Genomic DNA, 24,060 nt, shown 5'->3' with positions numbered 1-24,060 from the left:
AGAGCCTTCCCTATGGAGTCGAGGCTGGCCCTATTGGCCTCCGGGGCACTGAAATGTCCTCTGACTTCTCGGAGAGTTGTTATAGGCTCGGCCTTGCGACTGGGTCCCAGTTAACGACTAGGACAGAACAGCTCATATGAAGCCTTGACATAAGGAAGAAAAGAGAATCTGAAAGAACACAAATAGTTGTTAGTTATGGGACTTGAGCACTAACAGTAAGAGGGCCAAGTCCCAGGATGATAAAGGAGGAAGTAAGACAGAGTCTTCTTTCATGAGGCAAGATATGGTACATGAGCTGAGAAAGAACAGTGTGCCCGGTGGTCCCTTCTGACTGCACGAAGAACCTGTGGAGTTATGGGAACTCTAGGTCGAGGAAGTGAGAATCACTATCCCCCCAAAAAATGGATGAACCCGCACCCGTGAAGACAAACAAAGACCACGTGCCAATGTATAACATAAAAGCAAGAAGCTCATTATTATTGAGCAAAGACATACGCTAGCTTCAGCTGGGATGTTGATATTGTTGCCGTGCAGGGGGTTTTAAGAGTTTGGCGAGTGGCAAATCCTTATAAAATAGTTGCTCCGGAGTCTGAGCCTGCTGGAAGGGGAGTTTTGATCTCCGTTAAGCAGGTTTGGTGGCTGGGTAGAGGTCTGTATAGAATTAGGTGATACTGGCTGAAATTCTAAAGGAGTGAGCTTCCATCGGAGAAATGAATGAGATATTTTGAGGAGAATCTGCAGTGTGTGCAAAAATGCTAATGGAAGAGAAACAGCTGAGCTGTGACTGGGTTTAAATAGGGAGTAAATAATGATAGTCAGGTGAAATTTAGAAATAGCGAAGCCCTGGTTCACCCCCCCTAAATGTCACAAAAGTTAACATTTAAATGTTTTAAAAAATATATTTTAAAAGAAAAAGATACACTGAGAAGTTCACATTTAATTCTGAATTGTAATTTTATTGTAACATCATTTTGTCACTGTAACAAAACACTTTTAGTATATATAACAGTGTTATATATATAATCTATATATATATATATATATATATATATATATATATAATATATATATATATTATATATATAATGTTTATGTTATAGATATATCTTATGTATTGTGTAAGCATGATCTTAAATAACATATTTACACACCTTTCATGTTAGGACATAAAGAACCTCTATTTATCATATAGTGGAATATGAAGGATCAATAGCAGCTAAGGCTAAAATGACCTTCTTGTTTTTTTAACTGATTTTACTTTTAAAAAAGCATACAGATTTCACTTACATATAGTAAAACATTTTGGTAATATAGGCCAATGTTTCTTATTTTGGATGCATTTGAAGCAGATTCTGATAACAAATCATACCTGGAGTATTTAATTCAGGTATAAACAACATCAGGTAGAACACATACTGTAGCACAGCTAGCCAGCACTGAATGGAAGAGATCACAAGATGACTTGCAGCAAATCCTACCGTTAGACCCCAAAGTACCATACTGTCAATAAAAACAGTGCTGCATTAACTCAGATCTCAACCTCACACTAGAATGTTACCTAAACAGTATATTGTCCACATTTTGTCTGTTGCAACTCTGCTATGACAATGCTCTTGAACAGATTTGTGGATCAATTAATGTAGTGTAACAGTCCTTCATAACTGCTCACGTAATCCTTATTTGCCTTCACTGATCTTGGAAGGGTCCAATCATCTATGGTTCTGCCGGATGCATTCTGCAACTCTTCAGAACCATTTTGCATGCTCCAGCACTTTATTGCACAAAGGACTTCTTGGGACCCAATCTCTGGATTCTAGTCAGTAAACATAGTGTTAGTCAGTAAACATAGTGTTAAGTTCATTTACTGCTAACCTTCTTCACCCATTTACCGAACCAGGCTGCAGTTTGCCTGAAAGGGTTTGGTAAATGTCCGATCTCAGAAACCTGGGGTAAGAGTCTCTTTCCATGAGCCCGTAGACTATTTTCTGGGCATCATCAAAGCAATGGATGGTTGGGCTTTGAACATTGGAATTGATTGTTTCTCTTGTATGATGGTCAATATTGATCTGTAAAATAATAATACAAAAATTAGGGTTGTAAACAGTGTGTTATCAGTATGCACTAGCATTTTACATTTTTAAGTATGTAATAACATGGTAATAACTTGGTAACTAAACGGTAACTACTACTAAAATAAGCGTATTTTTACATGGACATGACTTGTGCCATGGAGTCCTGCCCTGTAATACTAAATGCTACCAAATTAAGCTCAGAGGGTGATAACATTCATATTTTCTTTTCTTTTTAATTGCCACATATTATGAATAATTAAAGCCTGCCAGTCTTTTAACATTTTTCAATGTGCATTACTAATACAAACATATAAATATTCACAACACAAGTCATTTGAAGCAGGACTAGAGTTTCATTTTTTTTGCACTGCCTGATCTACCCTGAACTTCCTGTTACACTGTAATTAACATTTTTCAATAAGAGGAACATTATTGCAGTTAGTAATTAACCAGCTTCACAGAAATGCTTTTTTTTTTTTTGTAACAGGTAACTGTATTATCATATAAGTCCTTTTGATGAATGAGTGTAAACATACCTCCTTGGGTGCCTCGGCCCGTATATAATGCTCGTAAATCTTCTTAGCCTTGCTAGACAGCCGAGAAGACTTCACTTTCTTAAAGTCCTCACAAGTCAGCCAGAATTCAATGTTCTCATCGCTGAACTCAGATCTGAGAAAAGCTCGAAATGTAGTCATGCCATCTACAAAAAATAATCATAAAAAAAAATGGTCAGGGTTATGCTTTGCCATAATCTATCTATTGCAAAAACCGAAAAGTGTGCATATATATATATAGATATATTATATAATATAATATATTCAGATATATATATATATATATATATTATATAATTCATTTTTAATTAGGTTTTTTAGTACACATTTACAATATAAATGTATACATTTTATTAGAAGAAATGACTTCCCATTTACTATATTTTTGTATGATTCATGGATTATCCTTTTTTATTCTTTTACATGTTTTTTTTGTGTATATTGACTATTTATATGGTTTAATAATTAGGATAGCATTCAAACAATGCTTACATTTAGATTCTAGCAGCTTTTCCAATGACTGAGACCAAAGCAAGGCTTCCTCTGTAGTAAGTCTGTCAAAAAAAGTTAAATTCCATTAGTTAAAGACATAGCAAAATATATACTGACATTTTTTTTTAAAGTTTGTATATTAACACAATATACTAAATATGTGACTTACTTTGAGGGTTTTGAGGCTTCAGCATTGGAACTGGAGCTTGGAAATATGGACTGAAGGCGGCAGATTAGATTTTTACCACTAAAGAAAAAATATAGATACAATTATGAGATGATGGGTCCAATCATGAAATGCCCCAGAAATATGTAATCTCTACTGTGTAATAAGCCTGATGATTATGTAATGAAAGTAGCAGTACAAATATAATGCTTTATTTTAATCTGACTTTAATCTCAGTATACCTCTTGGATACATGGGTATGCAATAATTTTAATGGGATAAGAGTCCTTACAAAGGCAATGCATACAATTTAAATGGATAGCAACCAATGTCATTAGCAAATTTAGATGGTACTGTGATTCAATATGTACACCAAATAACCATAAGACTAGACAAAATGTATACATTTGAATGCATAGATAGATGTGTGCTGCACAATGGTGCTGGAAGGGGATTAAATACATCCCTTTTTAGAATGTTTACTTAAACTAAAAGTCATTATCTCCTACAATGATACAACACAGTATTTGGTTGTATATTTAGTTTCTCACTGTTTTAACATTCTGCCTTGGTACAGCAGAGAAAAAGGATCTACATAGTTTATAATTCATCATCTAATCTAATATAAACTTACACATTATTTGGTTTCCTTTTGTCCCCCATTTGCATGTTGTTAGAGTCTGAGTACTTCAGTGGTGCTGGTGCTGTCCGAGGAAACATTAATCCTGGCATCTTGGGTGTACTGGTTTTAATCCAGAGCGTCAGCACAGGCTGCTTTTCATACTAAAACTATCAAACTGCTCGATCATCAAGCTTCCTTTTATGTACACACCACCCCTGCAATGGTATGAGGCATGACCAGCTCTAGATACCACAAAAAAGAGGAAGTGTTCTATTTTGTCGCTGTGATGGTAATGTTGGAACATTCCGTATGCTTACATTCAAAACCATAGATGATGATTGAGGCAAGCAAACCATGCAAACACGTGCAAAAGCATCCAAATAAAAAAAAGATAAGCAAATAGTGACCTTTCTCATTTCTTGTGGCGTTTGACACAGACATGTTATTGAGAGCTCAGTCTGCACTAAAATGAACATTCCACTAAATAAAAGATCATGTGTGGTGCACTCATGTGTTAAATTGTTCATTTCAATGGAAACATTTTTAAATATTGTTGAAACATTACCCTACTGAAAACTGCAAACTGTGGTAGCCAGGAACAATAACTGGAACAAATATTTTCTAATTTCAGTACCCATCAGGTATATAAAAATAGGTTTACAGCAATTCGATTTTTTTTAAAGTGTAGGAAACAATTGATTTGCTTTAGAAATACAGCATACAGGAAAAATATTTTAAACTGGCTGTTTTCTTCTTTCTTTTCTTTTCTTTTAACCAGTTCTTCAGCCAGCATTAAGTCTCTTGGCAAGCTGAAAACCAAAGTACCTGCTCAGACAGGCTAAACCAGGTGCTGGAAATGGTGGAATTTCTTCCAGGGTAAAAAGTAACTATGATGTTACATATTTGGACTTATTTAGTACAGGTAGTAGTCATTTATAGAGCTTGACCACGCTTTCATAAGGTTTGGTTATGTATGGAATGGAAGCCCCGGACGAAAAAAAAAATACAATAAATTTATTTCATAAACATATTTTATAACATACAGTTGTAGTCATAAGTTTACATACCCCAATGGAAATCTATAATTTCTATAATTTTCTCTAAAACAAATAATTCTAGAAAATATCTTTTGTAGAAAAAGTTCTGCTTTTGTGGATGAGGAAAATAAGTCCAAAGAAATAGATGTCTACAATTAATTATTTCAGCATTTTTTTTTATAGCAAAACTCAAAAAATGCTAATTCAAAAGTATTCATACCCTGACAAGGAACATGAAATGAATAGCTAGTTGAAGCACCTTTAGCAATAATATCCTCTTTTAAATGATTGGGATATTTGCCAATGAGCTTTTGGCATGATTCTTTAGTTATTTATGACCATTCTTTAATGCCAAACTGTTCCCATTCATTCAAATTCCGAGGAGTTCTCTTGTGCAGAGCCTCCTTCAACTCATACGAAAGATTCTCAATCGGATTTAGATCAGGACTTTGACTAGGCCAATCCAGAACCTTGATTTAATTCTTCTTTAACCATTCTGAAGTAGGTTTTGATATGTGCTTTGGATTGTTGTCATGTTGGAATGTTCAGTTGCTTTTTTAAAAAAGTTTTGTAGTGGAGGTTTTCAGACGATTGGTCAATATCTGTTGGTATGCTATGGAATCCATTTCACCATGTATTGGAACTAAATTTCCTGTGCCATTAGAGGAAAAACAGCCCCATAGAAGGATATTACCACCTTGACAGTAGGTATAGTGCTCTTTTCTTTGTACGCCTCACTAGACTTTCTCCAAATGCAACGACTATCAGCGTGACCAAATAGCTTGCTTTTTGTTTAATCACTCCACAAAACCTTTGACCAGAACTCATTCAAATGCTGTTTTGCAAAGTTTAAGTGATTGTCCTTGTCACATTTTCCTAAGAGTGGCTTTTTCCTTGGCCTGCAACCATTGAGACCTTCACCATGCAATAATCGACCTATGGTTGAAATGGAAACCCCAGTCCCACTTGCAGTCAGTTCACTTTGAATATCTTCAGCAGTCAATCTTGGATTGTTATTAACCTTTCTCACAATTTTTCTACTTGTTCTTGGTGAAAAGGAGTTTTGTACTTCTTGATAGTAGAAACAATAGTTGAAATTGGGATACTCAAATGCTTGGAAATTTTCTTGTATCCTTCTCCAGCTTTATGACAATAAATCATTTTATGCCTAAGGTCTTCAGATAGCTCTTTACTTTTTCCCATATTGACTTATTGGTAATGACAGCAATCATCCTATGCCTAACCATTTTATACTCTATAAGAATGTTTACCTAAAATCCAGCATTTTCTGGTCTTTTCTGGAAGTAGGTTCTGCATTATCATATTGAAATTTCTAGCACCTTGTAGACAATACTATCATATCATCAAAGGGTATGAGTATTTTGAATTAGCAGTTTTGCCAAAAAATTGCTGAAATAAATAACTGTAGACATGTATTTCTTGTAACTTTTTTTTCCCTCATCCACAAAAGCAAAACTTTTGCTACAAAAGATTTTTCCTAAAATGCTTTGTTTTTGAGAACTTTCTTAAAATTATACATTTCCATTGGGGTATGTAAACTTTTGACTACAACTGTATATTGAAATAGAAAAAAATGGCCGCAAAAACATATTGAAATACATTGTTAAAATATTTAAATGTATATAGTTACATATATTTTAGACATACATTGCCATATATTTAAAAATATATCCCCATGTACATTATGAAATATATACTGATTTTATATACTTTGAAATATGTTGGGAATATATGTAAAATATATATTTAAATATATAAAATGTCCAAAGTACAATGGAACTGTAGATTTGCAACAAGAAATGGGAAGAAATCACAAGTTCTCCTTATAATTTGTCTCTGAGTTGAATATCACATGACACGTGTCGTTTTTAAAGGGTGTGTCAGTTTCACAGTGCAACCTCACTAAAAAGGAACACGTTAACTGAAAAATGCAAATATGGTTAGAAACAAGAGAGTCTCTGAACATTCAAAGCAGTCCTAAGACCACAAACACTAAAGTCAAATGAGAGCAAGAGACTTTATGCACAATTTGGTTTTTAAACCATGACCTTACTGGTTTTAACCAGTATCACAACAGCAAGTGGATTAGAAATAAAAAAAAAAAAAACCAGGAAATACAACATCCACAATATTTCCCTGTTCTATAGTGACATTAAATAAACCTTTTCAAAGGGCTGATTTGTTTTCATTGTATAGCTTTACATTGCTTTGGCACTCGAAGTAATGCACTGATGTGTTTGGAAGTTGTGTAAATGTGTGCTGTATTTATTGATTGAATATACCCCTATTTCATGTTACAAGAAAACAGGATTTTAGAAGTACCTGGAACAAGAATTTAGTCAGATTTTAAAGGCATATGTGTTCCTCTATGCATATTACCTTAAGGGAATACAGTCTTTTTATACACAATCTCCAAAAGGAAATTTTGTCACAAAGTGATAAGATTATAATTTGCAAACTGTCCTACCGGTATCTTAAAAAAAAAAAAGAAAAATCATGCTTTAAGGAATGTGCAAAAAGTTAACAATACTGATTAAACTACATTTCTATTTTTTATCTTGTTTCCTTTTGTTTCATAGCCAACTTGTTGTGACATTATTATCTCTCACTTAAATCACTAAATGTTTTGGTGTACGTATGTAGATGTGTATTACAGCCGTAAACTTTGGTTACACCCCGATTGGTTATCCGAGCACAGAAATGTACTTTTAAATTATAATGAACTGTTTTTATTTTTTATGCGACTGGTTGGTCTTGGCTGCATATACCATACCTAAAAAGATAAGGCAAAAATGTATAGACAATGAAAATATCAGTATAGTATAAAAATTATACTATGGTTATTTTTCAATGTCAGGTTGTCTTTCTGAATACAACTTTATTATGTTGTAATTATTTTTTTCCTGTTTTGATGTTGCAAAAACTGTAAGGATTTCATGAACTTCATTTCTTTTTACTTGTATGTTTTTGTATCTTTTAGGGAGATCAACTAGAAAATGTAATTGTGCATTTCTTAGTGTGGAAAAAAAAAGATCTGCTAAAAAGCAATAAGCAACAACTTTATCGGTTCAAAGGTTACAGTGGCAAAGTAAGACCAGTACATTGAAATTAAGGGAAGTGGATTTTTAAAGGTTAGGGTTTTGGCACTGAGGCATTGGGCGGAGAACACAGGCATCGCGTTACAAGATATTTAACACTTTCTGTAAAGGTTTAAATTATGAGAAGAGAACTTTATGGTAGCTGAGTTCATGAAATATACTATTTCAAATTGCAAGACCCCAGTTTAAAAAGGAAGCACATACTAGTGAGTGTTAATGCTATGTTAACTTAATAACTATTACTTTGGGATACCAACACCTCCAAACACAATATAAACCTCTTTTGTGGTCTGGTTTCAATCAGAGTTCACCTGATCAGCTTGAAAGACACACATATGTACTACAATTTTCTGTTTCAATTTTACTCCTTTTAAAGTTTCCAGTTTCCATAGACAATTCTAATATGCTGGCCTTTCATTCTATGGTCTTTTATAGGAGCACCCAGTGTCAATCTGTTGGATTTTGTCCAGCATGTCCTGGGCTAGGCTATTCTATGTTTTTTTCAGGGGACTTGAGTCATCAGCATTATACTTGACATACTGGACTTGAAAAGATCTCTCCTATCCTAATGTATAAACAAATATAATAAGCCAATGCTTTGCATCATTTAAAAGTCAGACCATGATTTTAGAGCAGTTATATTGATTTATGAGGCTGAAATGCATGTTCAGTTATGGAAAATCTATCCAAATGCAAAGAAAAAATGCAACCCAGCAGCTTACTCAATCATTAAGTCTCCCCTCTGGCGATGTCTGACTAGTGTGACAAAAATAAATATTTTTCAAAACTAAACAAAACAAGAATGTGGCAACAGATTGTATTCTAAAAATAAACTAAATACGTGCTGTAGTATTTTACTTTCAATAGACAGTTAATAGTTTTATTAACCAGTTAAATGTTCAACATTGTTAAAGACAAACAACATTTGGAAGGAAGGAGAGTTAACAATACAATACAGTATATATATGTGTTATTTGTTTAATTATTAATTGGTAATTGTCTTATTGTTTTGGCAGTTATTATTATCAGAGCCAGCTGCCTATTTCTCTGGGCTGTACCCTATAAACCCCAGAGTTGGTTAATTCTGGGCTGCTACTCTGTGAAGAGCCTGACTGTGCATCGTATTCTGTGTGAAAAGGTGCCGTGTAAACTTTTTGTTTGTAATACTATGTATTTTTGTATTATATGCCAGGTAAAGGTTAGCTATTCTTCTATACTGCACATTATCTAATTACATTTTTTCTAAAACCACAAACTTTAGGTGATCCATGGTGTGTCTGTTTCTTAGAGCTATTAACAGACTGATAAGTGATTATGTTGAATCAGGCAGGCATGTGATCTTAACAAAAATACATGTAGTATACTCTTTCAAAAATGCAGTCTTTGATACACTTGTCCATAAATACATGGCATTGCCCCAACAACCAAATGGGTTTTATAGTGTATGTGAAAGCTGTTTTGTCAAAATTAGTTTGAGAAGAATGAGGGATTGCGATCCATTAGTTATCTTTGAAATATACAGAACCTTACTTGTGTACAGGATGTGTATGGATATAAATTACATATTATAACTACTGTATATAACTCTTTGATTTAGACCACGTAGCAAAAGTTTAATTGAGCATTAGGCATGCTCAGTGTTATAGTTTCAGTTTTTGCACACTGAACTACAGTGGATTCTTGTAAATAAAAACTGTAAAAGCAAAACATTCTTAACATCACATATCAATAGGCATATCATACTTATAAAATGATCTAAACACTGGTAGTTCTAAATATGTCAGTGTTTAATTATGAAATTAGAACTAAATCTGGCATTTTAATTAGTTTAAACAACATAAAACACACTTGCGACTGACATACTGTCACCCTTTATAGTTGTTTTTATCAGTCTCCTTTTCATGATTTAAATGACTGTAGTATTTCAATCCACCACCGCTTAGATCAACTGAATAAACCCCATCATGATATGTATAGTAGTGCTGACCATAAACTGAAATGTGCTTGAAAGTGTGATGATAGCAGATTCAAGGCTATCCACTGTGTCAAAAATGGCAAGTCTTCCAGAAGACGATTATTGATCAATCTATATGGTGGGAGATGACTAGTGACTTGATAAGTAAGCAATAAGACATGACAGGATGTGGAATATACTCTAATATTCACACACCGGGTGCACTATAAGTCATGAGGCGAAGGTGAGTGGCTTTAACTGCACCGTTGCATTTATAAAATGGGTCAATTAACTAAATAAAATAAATAATAATAATAAAAAATTGTAAAAACATGTTTTAATTAACAAAACATTAATTTTTATTAAATATCCTTCCATCCTTAATACTTAAAAAAAGAAAACCAAAAATGTATTAAAAAAAAAAAAAATTAATAAACATTGAACTGATTAAAAACAAGAAGTATTATTTATAGATGTTTAATTGAACACAATGCCTTTAAAATTTAGCTTTGAAGATTTACATGCACTTTTTTTGATGTTCATTCTGAACAGAAGGTGAAGCCGCAGCAAGCGATATCAAGCAACATCACGCTGACCTTTATTTTGTTGCACATCATATTTCGTTGCAAATAAATCTATCTCACAAGTCCCGTGGCAGTGTCAGATGACAGTGTTGGGGAAGATTATTATTATTATTATTATCGTCCTTTGTGATCCGGGAGTAGTGACAGAAGGTAACCATGCAAGATTTGCGGTATCGTTCTCAGTGGCAACAAAGATGTTGTTTGCATTTTTAAATACTCGGACAGTGGCATAAAAAGGACACCCAATGCCCAGGCAGTGGACATCTGTGTATTTTTTTTCCTTGTCTTTTTCTATGTCCAGAAGCTGTGCTTTGGTACATTCGATGCCAAGCAGTATTACTTTTTTTTCAACACTTGAATAAGTGTTGGTTTCTAATTCAGACTCATCAAAATCTCATCGAGTCTGGTTTCTATAATATTCACACCCCTATGTGACCTGTTTTGACCAATCAGGATAGAGTATTTAAAAGACCCATTTTATAACCTAAAATAAACGGTTCTACTGATTATCACAATACAATTTAGCACAGAGAGAAGATCAAGAGGGCATAAGTGGTAGCTGAGTAAAAGTAAGTTGAGAACAGAAGGTAGGAAATACTTTTTTTACACGTTAGAATAGCCTACTGGGTGAAGTAGTAGGATCTAAAACACTGGCAACATTTTAAAAAAGACTAGATTCTGTGTTTTTAAATTCATTCCCTAGTAAGTGAACACGTGTGCTAACTCACACTTTTCTTATGTTCTTTATCAACCAGAACAGGGAAAAACATTTTAATTTTTGGAAATAATTTATGTTACGCACAGACTGTCATGCCTGAAGATAACAGGCTTGCAAGTGATTTATAACACTTAAGTGATTTTAATTAGAACAGCTTTTTAAATCAACAAGTTACATAGCTTATGTTCTGCAACATCAAATACTGTGCATCAGCCAGTATTAATTATGACAACAAAAGCAACAGAACTTATCAGTATAACTTTTGCAAATATTTATTTTGGATCTGATTTGATAACAAAAATAAATCTGCAAGCGTATTTACTTCAATTACTTAACATGTTTCACATTAATCAAACTCTTCTTACTGACTGACTCTTTGGGTAAAATTTTGTGAAAAAAAAAAAATCTATCTAATAACAATACGTTTGGGAGTTTTTATTTCCTGTAAGCATTAAAAGGTGTGCCTTAATTTTGGTTTCACAAAACATGGTGCAAATTGCAATTTGGCATAACAAGAGCCCAGTGTTCTCATAACTGGTACAGATAACCTCCAACATCTAATTCCTTGAATAGTCTCTTCAAAGTTAATACAACACTCTTCATACATTCCTACACAAACACAGCTGTACTAGACTTTCCATTATCACACAACTGCTCACACTTAAGAAAATGTTACTAAGAAGTAAGGAATTAGTCATATCTTGCACAGTCTTTCAGTTGTCTCTGTCTCGCTTTGAGACAGTCCATTCTACATAAGATGCTCTCTTATTTATTTCCCTCGGCCAGCCACCACTCTTGTGTGAGTGATTGAGAAAGACAGAAGGTTTAGATCTAGATTTCCATGCCCTTTCTATGTTTCTTCTCATCCATCATAATCACAAGTGTTTGAGGCATTCGCATGATTTAAATATATTTCAGATTTCAGGAACCTGGTGCAGGAGTCCTTTTCCATTAGACTATACACTTGTTTCTGGGCTTCATCAAAGCAAGAAAGACCGGGCTCTTGAATGGCCTTTTTAATAGACTCTCTGGTTTGATGGTCAATGTTGATCTGCAAATAAAAACACTCGTATTTAACCTCTAATTGATTTTGTTTTAGCTCACATAAATGACACTCGGATAAGGAATGATCATATTGGGATCAGTTACATTGTAGTTCACAAGTGTCATTACAATGTTGTGTTACCAATCGATACAGTATATATTTTTTACAAAATTGTTTCATGTTAAACTTTTTCTTAACACTAGGAGTGCTCAGTCATTCATTCATTTCTGAGATGTGTATGATTTCCCAGAAATCAATCACAGAGGTTATCACATTTCCTCTGTTTTAAATATGAGCACCTCATCACTCATAAAAAATGGGTAGAAATTGGTCAGCAATTATGCTAAGAGTTACGCCCTTAAAGAGTGAGTTTATTTTATCAGGTCTAGATCAGATAGCTGTATAAAATGTCCATGTATAGCGTTATACTTATTTCTCAGTAATACTTTTAAATTGCATTATTTGCACTGAAATTCCATAATAGTTACATAGTAGCTGCATTGAGTATACTGCTAAGTAGAATTGTTGTACATTAAACACACTGTTGTGACTTAAGCCACTTTAAATACATCAATCTCAATGGTATATTTTATTATACCAAAATATGGCTTTGCATTCCTTGTGTTTCTCAAATTTGGGCAATCAGACCCTATTTAGAATGAGCATGCTAACCTCTTTTCGAGCCTGTGACTGAACAAATTCGTTGTAAATCTCTTTAGCTTTGGACGACAGATTAGCTGGAGAAGTGTCCTTCTTGTAGTCCTCACAGGCCATCCAGAACTCAATGTTCTCCTCACTGAACTCTGACCGTAGGAACTCTCTGAATGCAGCAAGGCCACCTAGAAAGTCATATATTTTGTTAATGTTTGTTATTGCGGTATTCAATTATGTACCTACCCAGAAATCCTGCAGCCCCCAGAATGATCAGTTAACTTTTATCAGCCCATTCCTTAACATGCTCAACTGTCAGAATATAATACAGTCACAATATAAAACAGTGATTATTCATATTTGTTTTTGTTTTTATCATATGTAATTATATTCCTATCTCTGCTACTTTTTGTAAAATGTTACCATCCAGAAATTGTGTAACGGACACAAATTATTAAAGACAGCAAGCCACTGCTTACATTTATCTGCAAGCAGTTTTTCCAAAGACTGAGGAAGAGTTTGTTTTTCAGTACAGGATCTACAAAAGAAAATACATACAGATTACAAGTTATGTATATATTTAATGTCATACATGCATCCACATAACAACAGCAAAACACTTCTTGTGAAACCCACATCAACACCTTATTTCTCTCTTATAGTGCACCCCCTACTGGAAATGAAAATCAACTGCAGAAGAAAAATTACCCCTCAAAACAATGTCTACTGTTAACTCTAAAGACTCAAATCAAAATAAATAACAAATTTACCTTTTTTTTTTTTATAGTGCTGGGAAATTATCTCAGGCTATGCAACATCATATCATGCCCAATAGTTTAAATTTCTGTTTCATTTCAAATTGCCTGATAAAAAATAGTATGATGGAAAATACAGGTTTGACTCAGTAAGTAAATACTGCTCTCCTTTCTATGAAACTGTTTTTTTGTTGTCTATCAGTGGGAAAAAAAAAAAACTTCATTCATCACACTGAATTGTTGTCCTTATATAGCAAAGATTTAAGTGAGCTGGCCTAGATGTAATTCTGAGTCATATCCTAATTGGCTTTTATGAATGCATATGTTATATAGCTATTGTGTTAGCGAAGATGATGTTACTTGTTTGTAAGAAATAGGCTATACTCACTTGGAAGGCTTTGCAAGTGGACTATCTGAGTTCACCACAATAGACTCGACACAACCTTTCTGATCCTTTCTGCTGCAGAAGAGGAAAGAGGAAATGTTTAGTACAATGCATAGTATTTTGCTGGAGCTTTTTGCTCCAAATGATTGGTTTTACTTGAAGAGAATAATTAAAAATGTCAATACGGCTTGTGTTTAATACCAGTCCTAATGTCTACAGTATGTGAATAATGTACAGTACCATGTTGGGGTGAACTGTAAACTTTAAAACACATGCCTATACTGTTGTTTTCTATAATGTTCAATGATACTGTAAATTGTTATGCATTACCCTATGACGATTTTGAATTGTCTAGTTCATGTTTCAAGTAAAAACCCTAACATATTGCAGAAGGAAGTGTGTCTGTAGTATGCAGCCGTTATCACATTCAGATTAGGTTCATTTAGGTCCATTAATTGGGAAAGTGAGTCTGTGATTCTCCTTGGCCAGTGTATATAAGGAATGCAGAGACATCTCCAGCAGTATAAACACCAGCTTGCTCATATAGCCTTGTGAACCTTCTCACCAATTTTAAGCAAACTCTCTTTGTAATGACCAACTTCATGTAAAGACTAGCTCACCATTAAGACAGGCTTTGAGTCCCTTTCATTTTAGAGACTTTCAATTCTGAGATATTAAGAGCTCACTCTTTAAGGACCAGATTCAATGTATTTAGATTAACAATTCCTTTATGATCCCCATTCCGCTTCATCCCCTAGGAAGCTATAAATATTGTTCAAATACTGCTGATTTTGTTTTCATTACTACATGTAATAATGAGATTGTTTTGCATTTAACAAGGCCTCATTTTTTAACACATTTACACAGTTACAATCTTTCATCTTGAACCTGAAAGTATAGTACTAATATCATACCAGTACAGTACTTACACATTTTTTGGTTTCTTTTTCTCACTGTTTTTGGAGTTATCATCCTTCAGCTGGCTGGACAAAAACTTAGAGAAATACATTTTGGGCATCCTTGAAGGTACAATAAGTTCACGGGTTGGTCGTCCTTACGCTGCTGTTGTTTTGTGTTTGAGTGCTCATCCGGGCACTACCTTATATTTATATGCTGGGGTATGACTGTAGAAAAGAGGCAAGTTCATTCAGACTTCAGCATAAACCACAAGATAAAGGAAGTCCTTTTGGTTTAATGCTGACGTTAGAGGAACGCAGTCTGTCGCACGGAGACAAGGCAGAAAACTGTAAACAAGTTGGCAGTTTTGAATTTGAATTTTAAATATACACAGCTCAGAGAAATTATTAAGAAAAAACTTTTTTTTTTTTTTTATTACAGACATCTCTTGAGAACATGTAATATCATTTAACTGGTAAAAGGGCCATTATTTCCATTTTTGAAAAATGCAGTCTTTAAAATACAGATTAATTTTTCAATAAAATTTTGCTTTTCCTCTGCTTTCATTTCTTAAAACACACTACCATATGACTTCCCAATTGATGGATAAAAGTTCTGCTTAAAATTGTTTTGATGAATTTTCCTATGAATCTGGACAATGAGGGCTGAAATGGCAATCCTGGTATTAGAAAAGTTAAACCAAGGAACAAAGTTAGATATAGTATATTATAATATATAAAGCAGATATAGCATATTACATTTCGGTCGTTGCAGTCCTAAATTCTGCTTCCCAGCATTAATTTGGGAAATTGTGCAAATTGATTATTTTTGAAACTGGCAGGTGAGTAACTTTTTAAAACAAATATTAAATAGATTCATACTTTATTTTAAATGTTTTTGCTTCTTTTTGCTTTTTATTATACCCCTGATTTTCTCCCCAGTTTGGAATATCCAATATTATATATTTTTTTCTCCTCATCGAAGCAATTCCCCACACAGCTCAGAAGATCTAAAGGTTCAGTTGCTGTCATCTGATCCCACGACCAAGCCCGCTTCCTTTTCTAAACCCAGGAACGCAAGAGCGGATATCAGTGATCACTGGCCTCTGGAGGACAAAGGCTAGCCTTGGAGGTGTCCTCTCTGAGCTCACTGGGCATCTGGCCAGCAGAGTTTGCTGTAGTGTGATGAGGAGAGGCAGTTCATGCCTCCCAAACCCACGAGAGCGCCAGAGCGATGTTCCCTTTAGAATCCCCAGCGAAGACCGGTGACTCTGCACAGCAAGGATGTGGACCTGCACTGTATGACTCACCCTGCACACCACATGGCTGTACTTTTACTAGGTGAACCACTCGGGGACCCCCAATACAGTCATACTTTATGCTTTGCTCTAGTGCACATACTCAGTATGAAAGTATATCATGAACACCACCTGCTAAACAGAATTTGTGTATATTGTGTTAACAACATACAGTATTTTCTTTTTTACTCTATGCTATGGCTGTGGTTGAACTCACGTCCCCTGAGTGTAGAGATGGGGCTTTACTTAGGTGTTGCACTAGTCAGATCTGTAACTTTTCAAACTTTCCACCGCATGGGTATGTCTCTTGTAGTGTATATTTCATGTGACCGGCAACAAAATTCAAATCAGATCTTATCAAGCAAGGCTGAAGAAGAGTTTTTAGGTGCTTTCTGAGGGGAGGATGGAAACCGCAAAGGCTTCTTGAGGAGCTGCATTGAAGGTTACAATGCAGATATTTGTTTGGTATGCTACATGCACTCGCACATTAAAACTCAGCAGGTTTGACACCTGTTCTATATATGGTAAAAAAAAGTAATTTACAGTAATTTAGACATATAGTCAGCTCACAAAGCATTTAAGGCTGATTAAGCCTGTCAGAATTGCCCAGAAGCTTATAAATTAGACACCTGCCAGTATGACACCTCCAGTTCATGTACAGCACTCATTCTGCACTCAGACCATTCAATCACTCCCCTACAGCGCAATAGACTCCCTGCACTTGTCCACTTTCACTTCCATCACTCACATAACTATTTAACCACCCACCCTAGATGTTACAATATTAATTATTGCATGCCATTTTAAAAGTAATTTAATAAATTAAACACAGAATGACATTTTAGGCAAAGTTTGTACTTTCTTGTGTTGTGATACTCCAGTGAGCTCTCTTGTGACTCAAAATTTGGTACTCCTGGACTTGGTGTGTGAAGCACCAATTGTTTCAAAGAATTGTTTAAAACTTAGTTTTGGTTAACAGACGTCTACAGCAGAGTGTTAGCTAACATCTTCTTGAAGAAATCTATTACAAACTGCTGGATGAGATCAAACCTTTTTGCGTTGTTTTTCTCTTAACTGTTTTCTGTTTTTTGTAGTTTTTTTAATGGCCATTCTGTTCTTTTCTTCGAACGCCTTTTGTTTTTGGATTTGATCTGAGACTAGTACTTTTGGATTATTCATTGTTTTTCTTCCTTTAACAGAACTGAAACATTTGGTCAATAGTTTTATTTTTGCTACCATATATTATTTTAAAGAAAGCGGTTGACCCTGTCTTTAAAGTTGCGCTACTAAAAGGACGTACTTTTGCTGTTTCACGATGTATTCGCGTGACAACGTCACACAGTCATGACTGTAGAGTCGCAAGTGCATGTAAACCAAGCCAATGAAGAGAAGTCAACAAAAACACCACACAATTTGTCATTCTCATCTCAGGACTGAATGGTAGGGAGAGGATTAACAAGACACATTGATATGGATTTGTGGGAAGGTCAAATGGTCTTGACTGCCTGCTGTGGCTTGCCAGTGCCATTGTAATTTACCTTTCACTAGCATTCAATTAAAAAGTGACCTTTTATAAAACTTTATATCTATCTATCTATCTATCTATCTATCTATCTATCTATCTATCTATATATATATATATATATATATATATATATATATATATATACACACCACACACACACACACACACACACACACACACACACACACACACACACACACACACACACACACACACACAGACTTCAGAGATAAATAACTGCATGCTCTGTGGTTTTGGATATGCTGCAATGGAAGAAAAACAGAAATTCAGTTGTGCCACCTTCTAACTAAAGTGAAGGAAAGAGCAGTTTGAACTTTACAGACACTTTTCAAACTGAGGGTTAAACACCTGGTACAGTGTAGGCCCTAACACCAACAAATAAAGCCATTCTTCTTCTACTGATTTTCTGATAGGAACCTTTGTAAAAACAGTTGCTAAAGAAAGCTTTGGTGCTTGATTTTGTAACCAAATAAACGTCCAAGTAGATAAATGTGATGTATGCATATTATGTATGTACATAGTTATATGCTTGTATGTAGGACTGTTACATAAAACAGTTCACATCTATTAGAAATTCACCTACCAAACTTCAATATGGTCTTTTGTCAATTTTAATATCATAGATTATCACGTTATTCAATAGTCATACTTACAGCATATACATATTAGACCGCACTTGTAGTATCATTTATTTTTTGTTATGAGGGCACTAATACTGGCACAGGTGTGTATGCTATTGTATGAAACCAAAGGATAAACTACATTATTTACAGAAACCAGCATATATTTAAATATACGACCATACACCGACTGTAAGCCCATGTGCCTATTATACATGTAATGCATTGAAAGATGCAGGATGAGGCACTGATTGGACAGCTGCTGACAGGTGCCAATTGTGCTAAGTTTTGTGATACTGCTTTTCTGAACTTCCCCTAAACTCCTTGGGCAAACATGCAAACTTGCAAACATGACCATAGCAGTAGCTATAACAACTATAGTATTCTAATTGTATTTATAGTAAATGTTAAGGGAGGAAAAACACATTGCCAATTGTACCCAAAATTGGTGCTATTTCTACAAATATAAAAATAACATATAATATAATCAATTAGTGCCTTACGTATATCAACAACTTTATTTGGTCATTCTTTAGACTAAAGGGTGTTTATTTAGTTTAACTGTTAACAACTAGCTTACTAACATGAAAATAAAAGCCGTAACAGAATGAACAGTAAAACAAATAAAAGTGTCACTTAAATTAATTGTTTGTAATTAAAAAAATAACCAAAATAAGAAATACAAAAACAAATAGTATAAACAAAGACAGTTGGTGGGTACACTTGTTTTATACCTTGCTTGCATAACTGGACTGAGGTATGTTATTGACAGTTCTGTCTAATTTATCTATCTTCACCTCAGGGTTAAGCAAAGCTTGCTTTATGTCACATTTGGTAGTCAGTTGTCTGATTAGGGAGACTCCCTGCTGAATCAGAATGGTATGAATGAATGATTATTACTTTCCATCCATAAAAATATTTGTATGCATTCCACTCTTATCTGCTGAGCTGCCACCCAATTTTACTAATCACAAAGCATTAATTACATCATAACAAAGGCAACCCATAAAAAGAGTTTAAAAGTATGAGAAAGACCCCAAGACATTTTTTTAATTGCTGCACTTCCTGGTCGGAAGGGTTTCATTATGCAATTTTGAAGAAAGCACATGTAATACTTCACATGTATTTTCTTTGTGAAGCATGCTAAATTAAATACAGCTCCCGCTTGGCATGCATGACTCTCGTGTCTGTCAAGTTTGAATCCCCTAGGTCATTTCACCTGAGCCGTGTCTTCAGGGTCCCATCAGATCATAATTAGGTCAGAAAAGCAGCTGTCTAGTTAGTGACGGGGAAGGAGTGAGGACAAACTAGGAAGTGCATGTAGTAACAGCACACATCAAAGTACATCATGCAAACTGGAGCATGTAGTCAAGTACACAGTAATAAAGCACTATATATGTTCGTTTTTTTGTTTGTTTGTTTGCTTGTTTTTTTTTTTTAATTCAAGATAGATGATTTCTCTAGCTTCTGTTAAAATTGCATGGGGGACCTACATACTCTAGGAAATGGAAGTACATTTCATTAGCTTTAGCCCATGTAGGAAATACTTTCTAAAACAGCAGTCCCTCTTAAAACAGCATAAGAAGTTAATAAATACCCTAAATTTATGGTACCATAAACATTTTTCCACCATGCTACTGAAAGAATGGCTTTTCATTTCATTAAAATAATGTTGTTTTTTGCAATTAAAAGGCAGGTTAACAAGACTTTTGCTTCACATTTTGATATATTCAGATTAGATGTTTACCTAGTTATCCTAAGGATGGGGATTTATTTATTCTAATGTGTAGCATGATTTAAGACATTTGTCCAGTTGCCTTACAAGACTAAAACACATGCATATGAGATCATGTAGCTTCTCTACATGTCTATCATTTATCACATCTAATAATAATACATTTCAACATCTTGGCTGGACTAAAATATATTATATTCATCATTTTAAATTGTACAGATTGTAATTAGCATTAGGTGTACCAAATGTGATATTATCATAAATATTACAACAATTGGTAATGGAAATGTTTTTCTTTAATCTCTTACTAATGCATAGAAATATGCATAACAGGTCAAGCGGGTTTTCTAGTATTCAATTAATACCTCATGATAGCGATCATTCATTTTTGGATATAAATAGCCGTCCTAATGAGACTGCATGCCAATAGCAGTATGATCCTTTTAAAGAAAGCAAAACAAAAACATCTCTGAAAATACCCTTAAAACAAGTCTATTAATAAAAACATTTATCTCATGCAAAATGACAATATATTTCCTGGTTGAAGTAATAATATAACAACCTACAGCTGTGGCCAAAAGTTTTGCATCACCTACAGTTTTAGGATTGAGACATATATATATATATATATATATATATATATATATATATATATATATATATATATATATATATGAACATAATTTAAATATTTTACTTAACATAATGTGATCAAAGAATCTACAAAATAGTATCGCAAAAGTCTAGCTCTGAAAACTAATGATACCGCTAAAGATATGCTGTAATGTGATTGATATGCTGAGCGGGTGGAAATGTGTGACCTAAACCAACTTGAAGCAAATACCTTATTTATGGTGCAATTTTCAATGCAATAACGTGGTGGGAAGCTCAGAATGTAAATGCTTTCAGCAAACGTAGATATCAAATCAATTACAAACCTTGCTAAGATATCACCTCTTACAATAGTCTGACACCAAATGAGTCAAATACATCTGGGATAGTATACCCTGACACTCACAGCTCAGGATTGGAAAATATAAAGCCTTTCTCTTCTTTTAAACACATTCTTTGATGAGTTAGATGTTCCTAGAAACACAACTGGTATACTATGGTCCTCAAGAGCAATACTGTTCTGACTAAGAAAGTATGAAAACTTAATAATCTGGATATCTTGTATCCATATGTTGAATTGTGCGAGTACAAACAACAAAACACACAAATTGTTAGAATCCAGTTTATTAAAATTATTTGAAGGGATAGTCTGTATGCAGTTAAAGTTATGATAAACACTTCAAACTGTTGATAAAAAAAGAAGACATTGCAGGAAAGGACAAAATAAAAATAGTGGGCTTTATTCAGTCTTGCTTATTTACATTATATAATTTGTCAAAAGAGATTTAGAAAAAAAAAATCTTTAAATAACGTAATGAAATCTATATTTTGTTCAGAGTCTGATGGAACTACAGTTTTTTTTTTTTTGCATCAACACAATGGGACACATAACTAGGTACTGAGATAATGTTGAAAAAACTTCTTTAGTTTATGCTAACAATATAAGACTTTTTATATTTAAATTAATATATATATATATATATATATATATATATATATATATATATATATATATATATATATATATATATATATATATATATATATGATTTCCTCATCAATTCCATGTGTAGAATGTGGCCATTCTCAGATTAGATAATTCGATATGGCCACATGTATAAAAAGAAAGCAACATCCTCTGTTTGGAGGAAGGGTGTAGTTCAGTGAAGGTGATTGCTTAACCCGAGCACAGAGAGAGAGAGAGTAAGAGAAGGATTGCACATAGCTGAAGCTTGGGCGTACAAGCTTTTGGTTAATATAAAGTGTGCAAAAAAGCACTTAAACTGCAGTTCTGAGTCTAGGTACCAATTCAAGGGGCAGACCAGCCTTAACATTGTTGGCTATACCACACCACACTTATTAACCAATATCAGAGGTATTTTATATCCGTGTATATACAGACATCAATCCTGCATGTATAGTTTTAAATGGACACTTCAATATGTGGGGTTTGTTAGGCAGCACCTAAGAGAACTGCTTTTTCCTAAACAGTTAAAAATATATATAACTTCACTGTCCACCCACAGGATGACAAGTTTATGTTGCTATGGAAACATTTCAGTTTCATCACAACAAAAACGGATCATATCTTACCACAAACACTCGAGCGGCTTTGCAATTAAGCTGCCTTCCCAACAGATAAAGTATGATGACAGCCGTTGGTTAGTTTCACTTCTACATTTTATTCTTTACAGTTGTGTTCCTAATTGTGTTACAATGTTGAAAGAATGAACAAGGGCACATTAACATTTGTAATTACCTGTACTATGCATATCATTTTTCATGCATAGGTTGATATAACTTTATTAAAAATGTCTGAATGAGTTCGGTCTGAAGAGCTATGTCTTTGTATTGATTTTGTAAAAACATGCATACCTCCAATCAGCCAAAGGGTAACTAAAAACAGAACAGTCTTCACCTTAAAAGGGAAGTTGTGAGGTCTGTGTATACGATGAGCCAAACTATTATTATCTAATAATAAGCACTGGATGTTGAGTTTCTTTTGTTATTTGAGACACCATGCACGAATGGTAACCACAAATGGGATCATATTGAATCCTACTTCTAATTTTGTAAGCCAGTTTTAACATACATTATATAACATGATTCATGCATTAGAACCCCAGAAGAACAAATACAAAAACTAAATCAATAAAAAATATCCATCCACAGAAGGTGTGATTACCTTTGACTCTAATAGCAATTGAAATAAACACACACAAATATTTGTTTCCTGTAAATGAAGTCCGTAGCAATAGCGTAATAAATACATTTTTGCAGATTTTTATTTTTAATTGTTTTGTATTTTGCGTTAATGTGCTATTTTTTCAGATTAGAGAGCATCTACCGCAATTATTATCAGTGGGAAATATATTTGATACACTGTCATAACCTTCTACATTTTTTGTCCAGAAATAAGATCAACAATAAAATGTCAACCATTCATTCTGCCCGATTCACATGATTCGTGATACAGGAAGACACTGTAGGTATCTAACACAGACAATTCCAAAGTTTTAAACTTGTGGTCAAAAAGATGATGACTGCTTTGATCAAGCTGTCTCAAAGGGTTGGGATACTTTATTTTTTGGCAATTGGTATTGCTGTCTAGACAGAATCTTTGACTTGACACAATTCTTTAACTTTTGGAAATAAGTGGTGTTCTTACTAATGTGCTGTGCTGTTAGTAAATATGTAATACCCATTGACTTTGTTAGATCCCTTTACTGCCTTGCTTCTCACAAACTCTCAGTTGCATTTGCTCATTTCCTCATGTTTTTCAGACATTTCAATTTCAAATTCTACTAATGTTCCTGCATGGTATTGTCGTGCTTTTGGAAGATAGACAGGAGAATGCTACTATAATTTCTATTTTGGATTTACATAGAGATTTTTCATTTACTAACTGAGTTGAAGAGGAGGGGGATACAATGTAAGATGAGGGCACTCATCTATATTTAAATCCATCAGGCATGTGTGCTATTGAGATTGAGCTGAACTATGGTGCCCCTACAAACTACAAAAACACAAAATGCAATCATTTGCAATCATGCTTATTTGCTAAGCAGTTGACCACTTTAATTTTTAATTAAAAACAACTGCAATTTAGGTCAAAACAAGTTGCTTCCTGATGAAGTTAAAACAAAGGAAATCGATACACTAGTGATATCTTCCACCCTTTCTCCATTTCTTCTTTTTC

The 24,060-nt window shown here is 34.0% G+C and overlaps 2 protein-coding genes across 2 annotated transcripts; both read right to left on the bottom strand.

Annotated features, from left to right (window-relative positions):
- Positions 1-1,129: 1,129 nt before the first annotated feature.
- Positions 1,130-4,139, bottom strand: LOC121330483 (regulator of G-protein signaling 21-like). Its single transcript, XM_041277027.1, has 5 exons — positions 3,919-4,139; positions 3,288-3,365; positions 3,119-3,180; positions 2,609-2,772; positions 1,130-2,066 (listed from the first exon to the last, which is right to left on the bottom strand). The coding sequence occupies exons 1-5, from the start codon at positions 4,014-4,016 to the stop codon at positions 1,878-1,880; spliced, it is 591 nt and encodes a 196-aa protein (XP_041132961.1). The 5' UTR covers positions 4,017-4,139; the 3' UTR covers positions 1,130-1,877.
- A 7,300-nt stretch (positions 4,140-11,439) lies between these two features.
- On the bottom strand, positions 11,440-15,317 carry LOC121330526 (regulator of G-protein signaling 1-like). Its single transcript, XM_041277105.1, has 5 exons — positions 15,084-15,317; positions 14,158-14,229; positions 13,494-13,552; positions 13,036-13,202; positions 11,440-12,369 (listed from the first exon to the last, which is right to left on the bottom strand). The coding sequence occupies exons 1-5, from the start codon at positions 15,170-15,172 to the stop codon at positions 12,181-12,183; spliced, it is 576 nt and encodes a 191-aa protein (XP_041133039.1). The 5' UTR covers positions 15,173-15,317; the 3' UTR covers positions 11,440-12,180.
- Between the last annotated feature and the right edge of the window lie 8,743 nt (positions 15,318-24,060).

This window comes from Polyodon spathula, chromosome 18 (assembly GCF_017654505.1).
Source record: "Polyodon spathula isolate WHYD16114869_AA chromosome 18, ASM1765450v1, whole genome shotgun sequence".
In the NCBI taxonomy this organism is placed as follows: domain Eukaryota; kingdom Metazoa; phylum Chordata; class Actinopteri; order Acipenseriformes; family Polyodontidae; genus Polyodon; species Polyodon spathula.
Note: the sequence above shows the minus strand (reverse complement) of the source record. Positions and strands in the feature narration are given on the sequence as shown.

What these genes read in the sequence shown, in the direction of transcription:
- LOC121330526 (XM_041277105.1), bottom strand. Translation starts at nt 15,172, where the DNA reads ATGCCCAAAATGTATTTCTCTAAGTTTTTGTCCAGCCAGCTGAAGGAT. An exon ending in AAAAAGAAACCAAAAAATGT is followed by an intron (nt 14,230 to 15,083) that starts GTAAGTACTGTA and finishes CCTCTTCTGCAG; the next exon opens with CAGAAAGGATCAGAAAGGTT. An exon ending in AGTCACAGGCTCGAAAAGAG is followed by an intron (nt 12,370 to 13,035) that starts GTTAGCATGCTC and finishes TTTTATTTGCAG; the next exon opens with ATCAACATTGACCATCAAAC.
- LOC121330483 (XM_041277027.1), bottom strand. Translation starts at nt 4,016, where the DNA reads ATGCCAGGATTAATGTTTCCTCGGACAGCACCAGCACCACTGAAGTAC. An exon ending in AAAAGGAAACCAAATAATGT is followed by an intron (nt 3,366 to 3,918) that starts GTAAGTTTATAT and finishes TTTTTTCTTTAG; the next exon opens with TGGTAAAAATCTAATCTGCC. An exon ending in GGGCCGAGGCACCCAAGGAG is followed by an intron (nt 2,067 to 2,608) that starts GTATGTTTACAC and finishes ATTATTTTACAG; the next exon opens with ATCAATATTGACCATCATAC.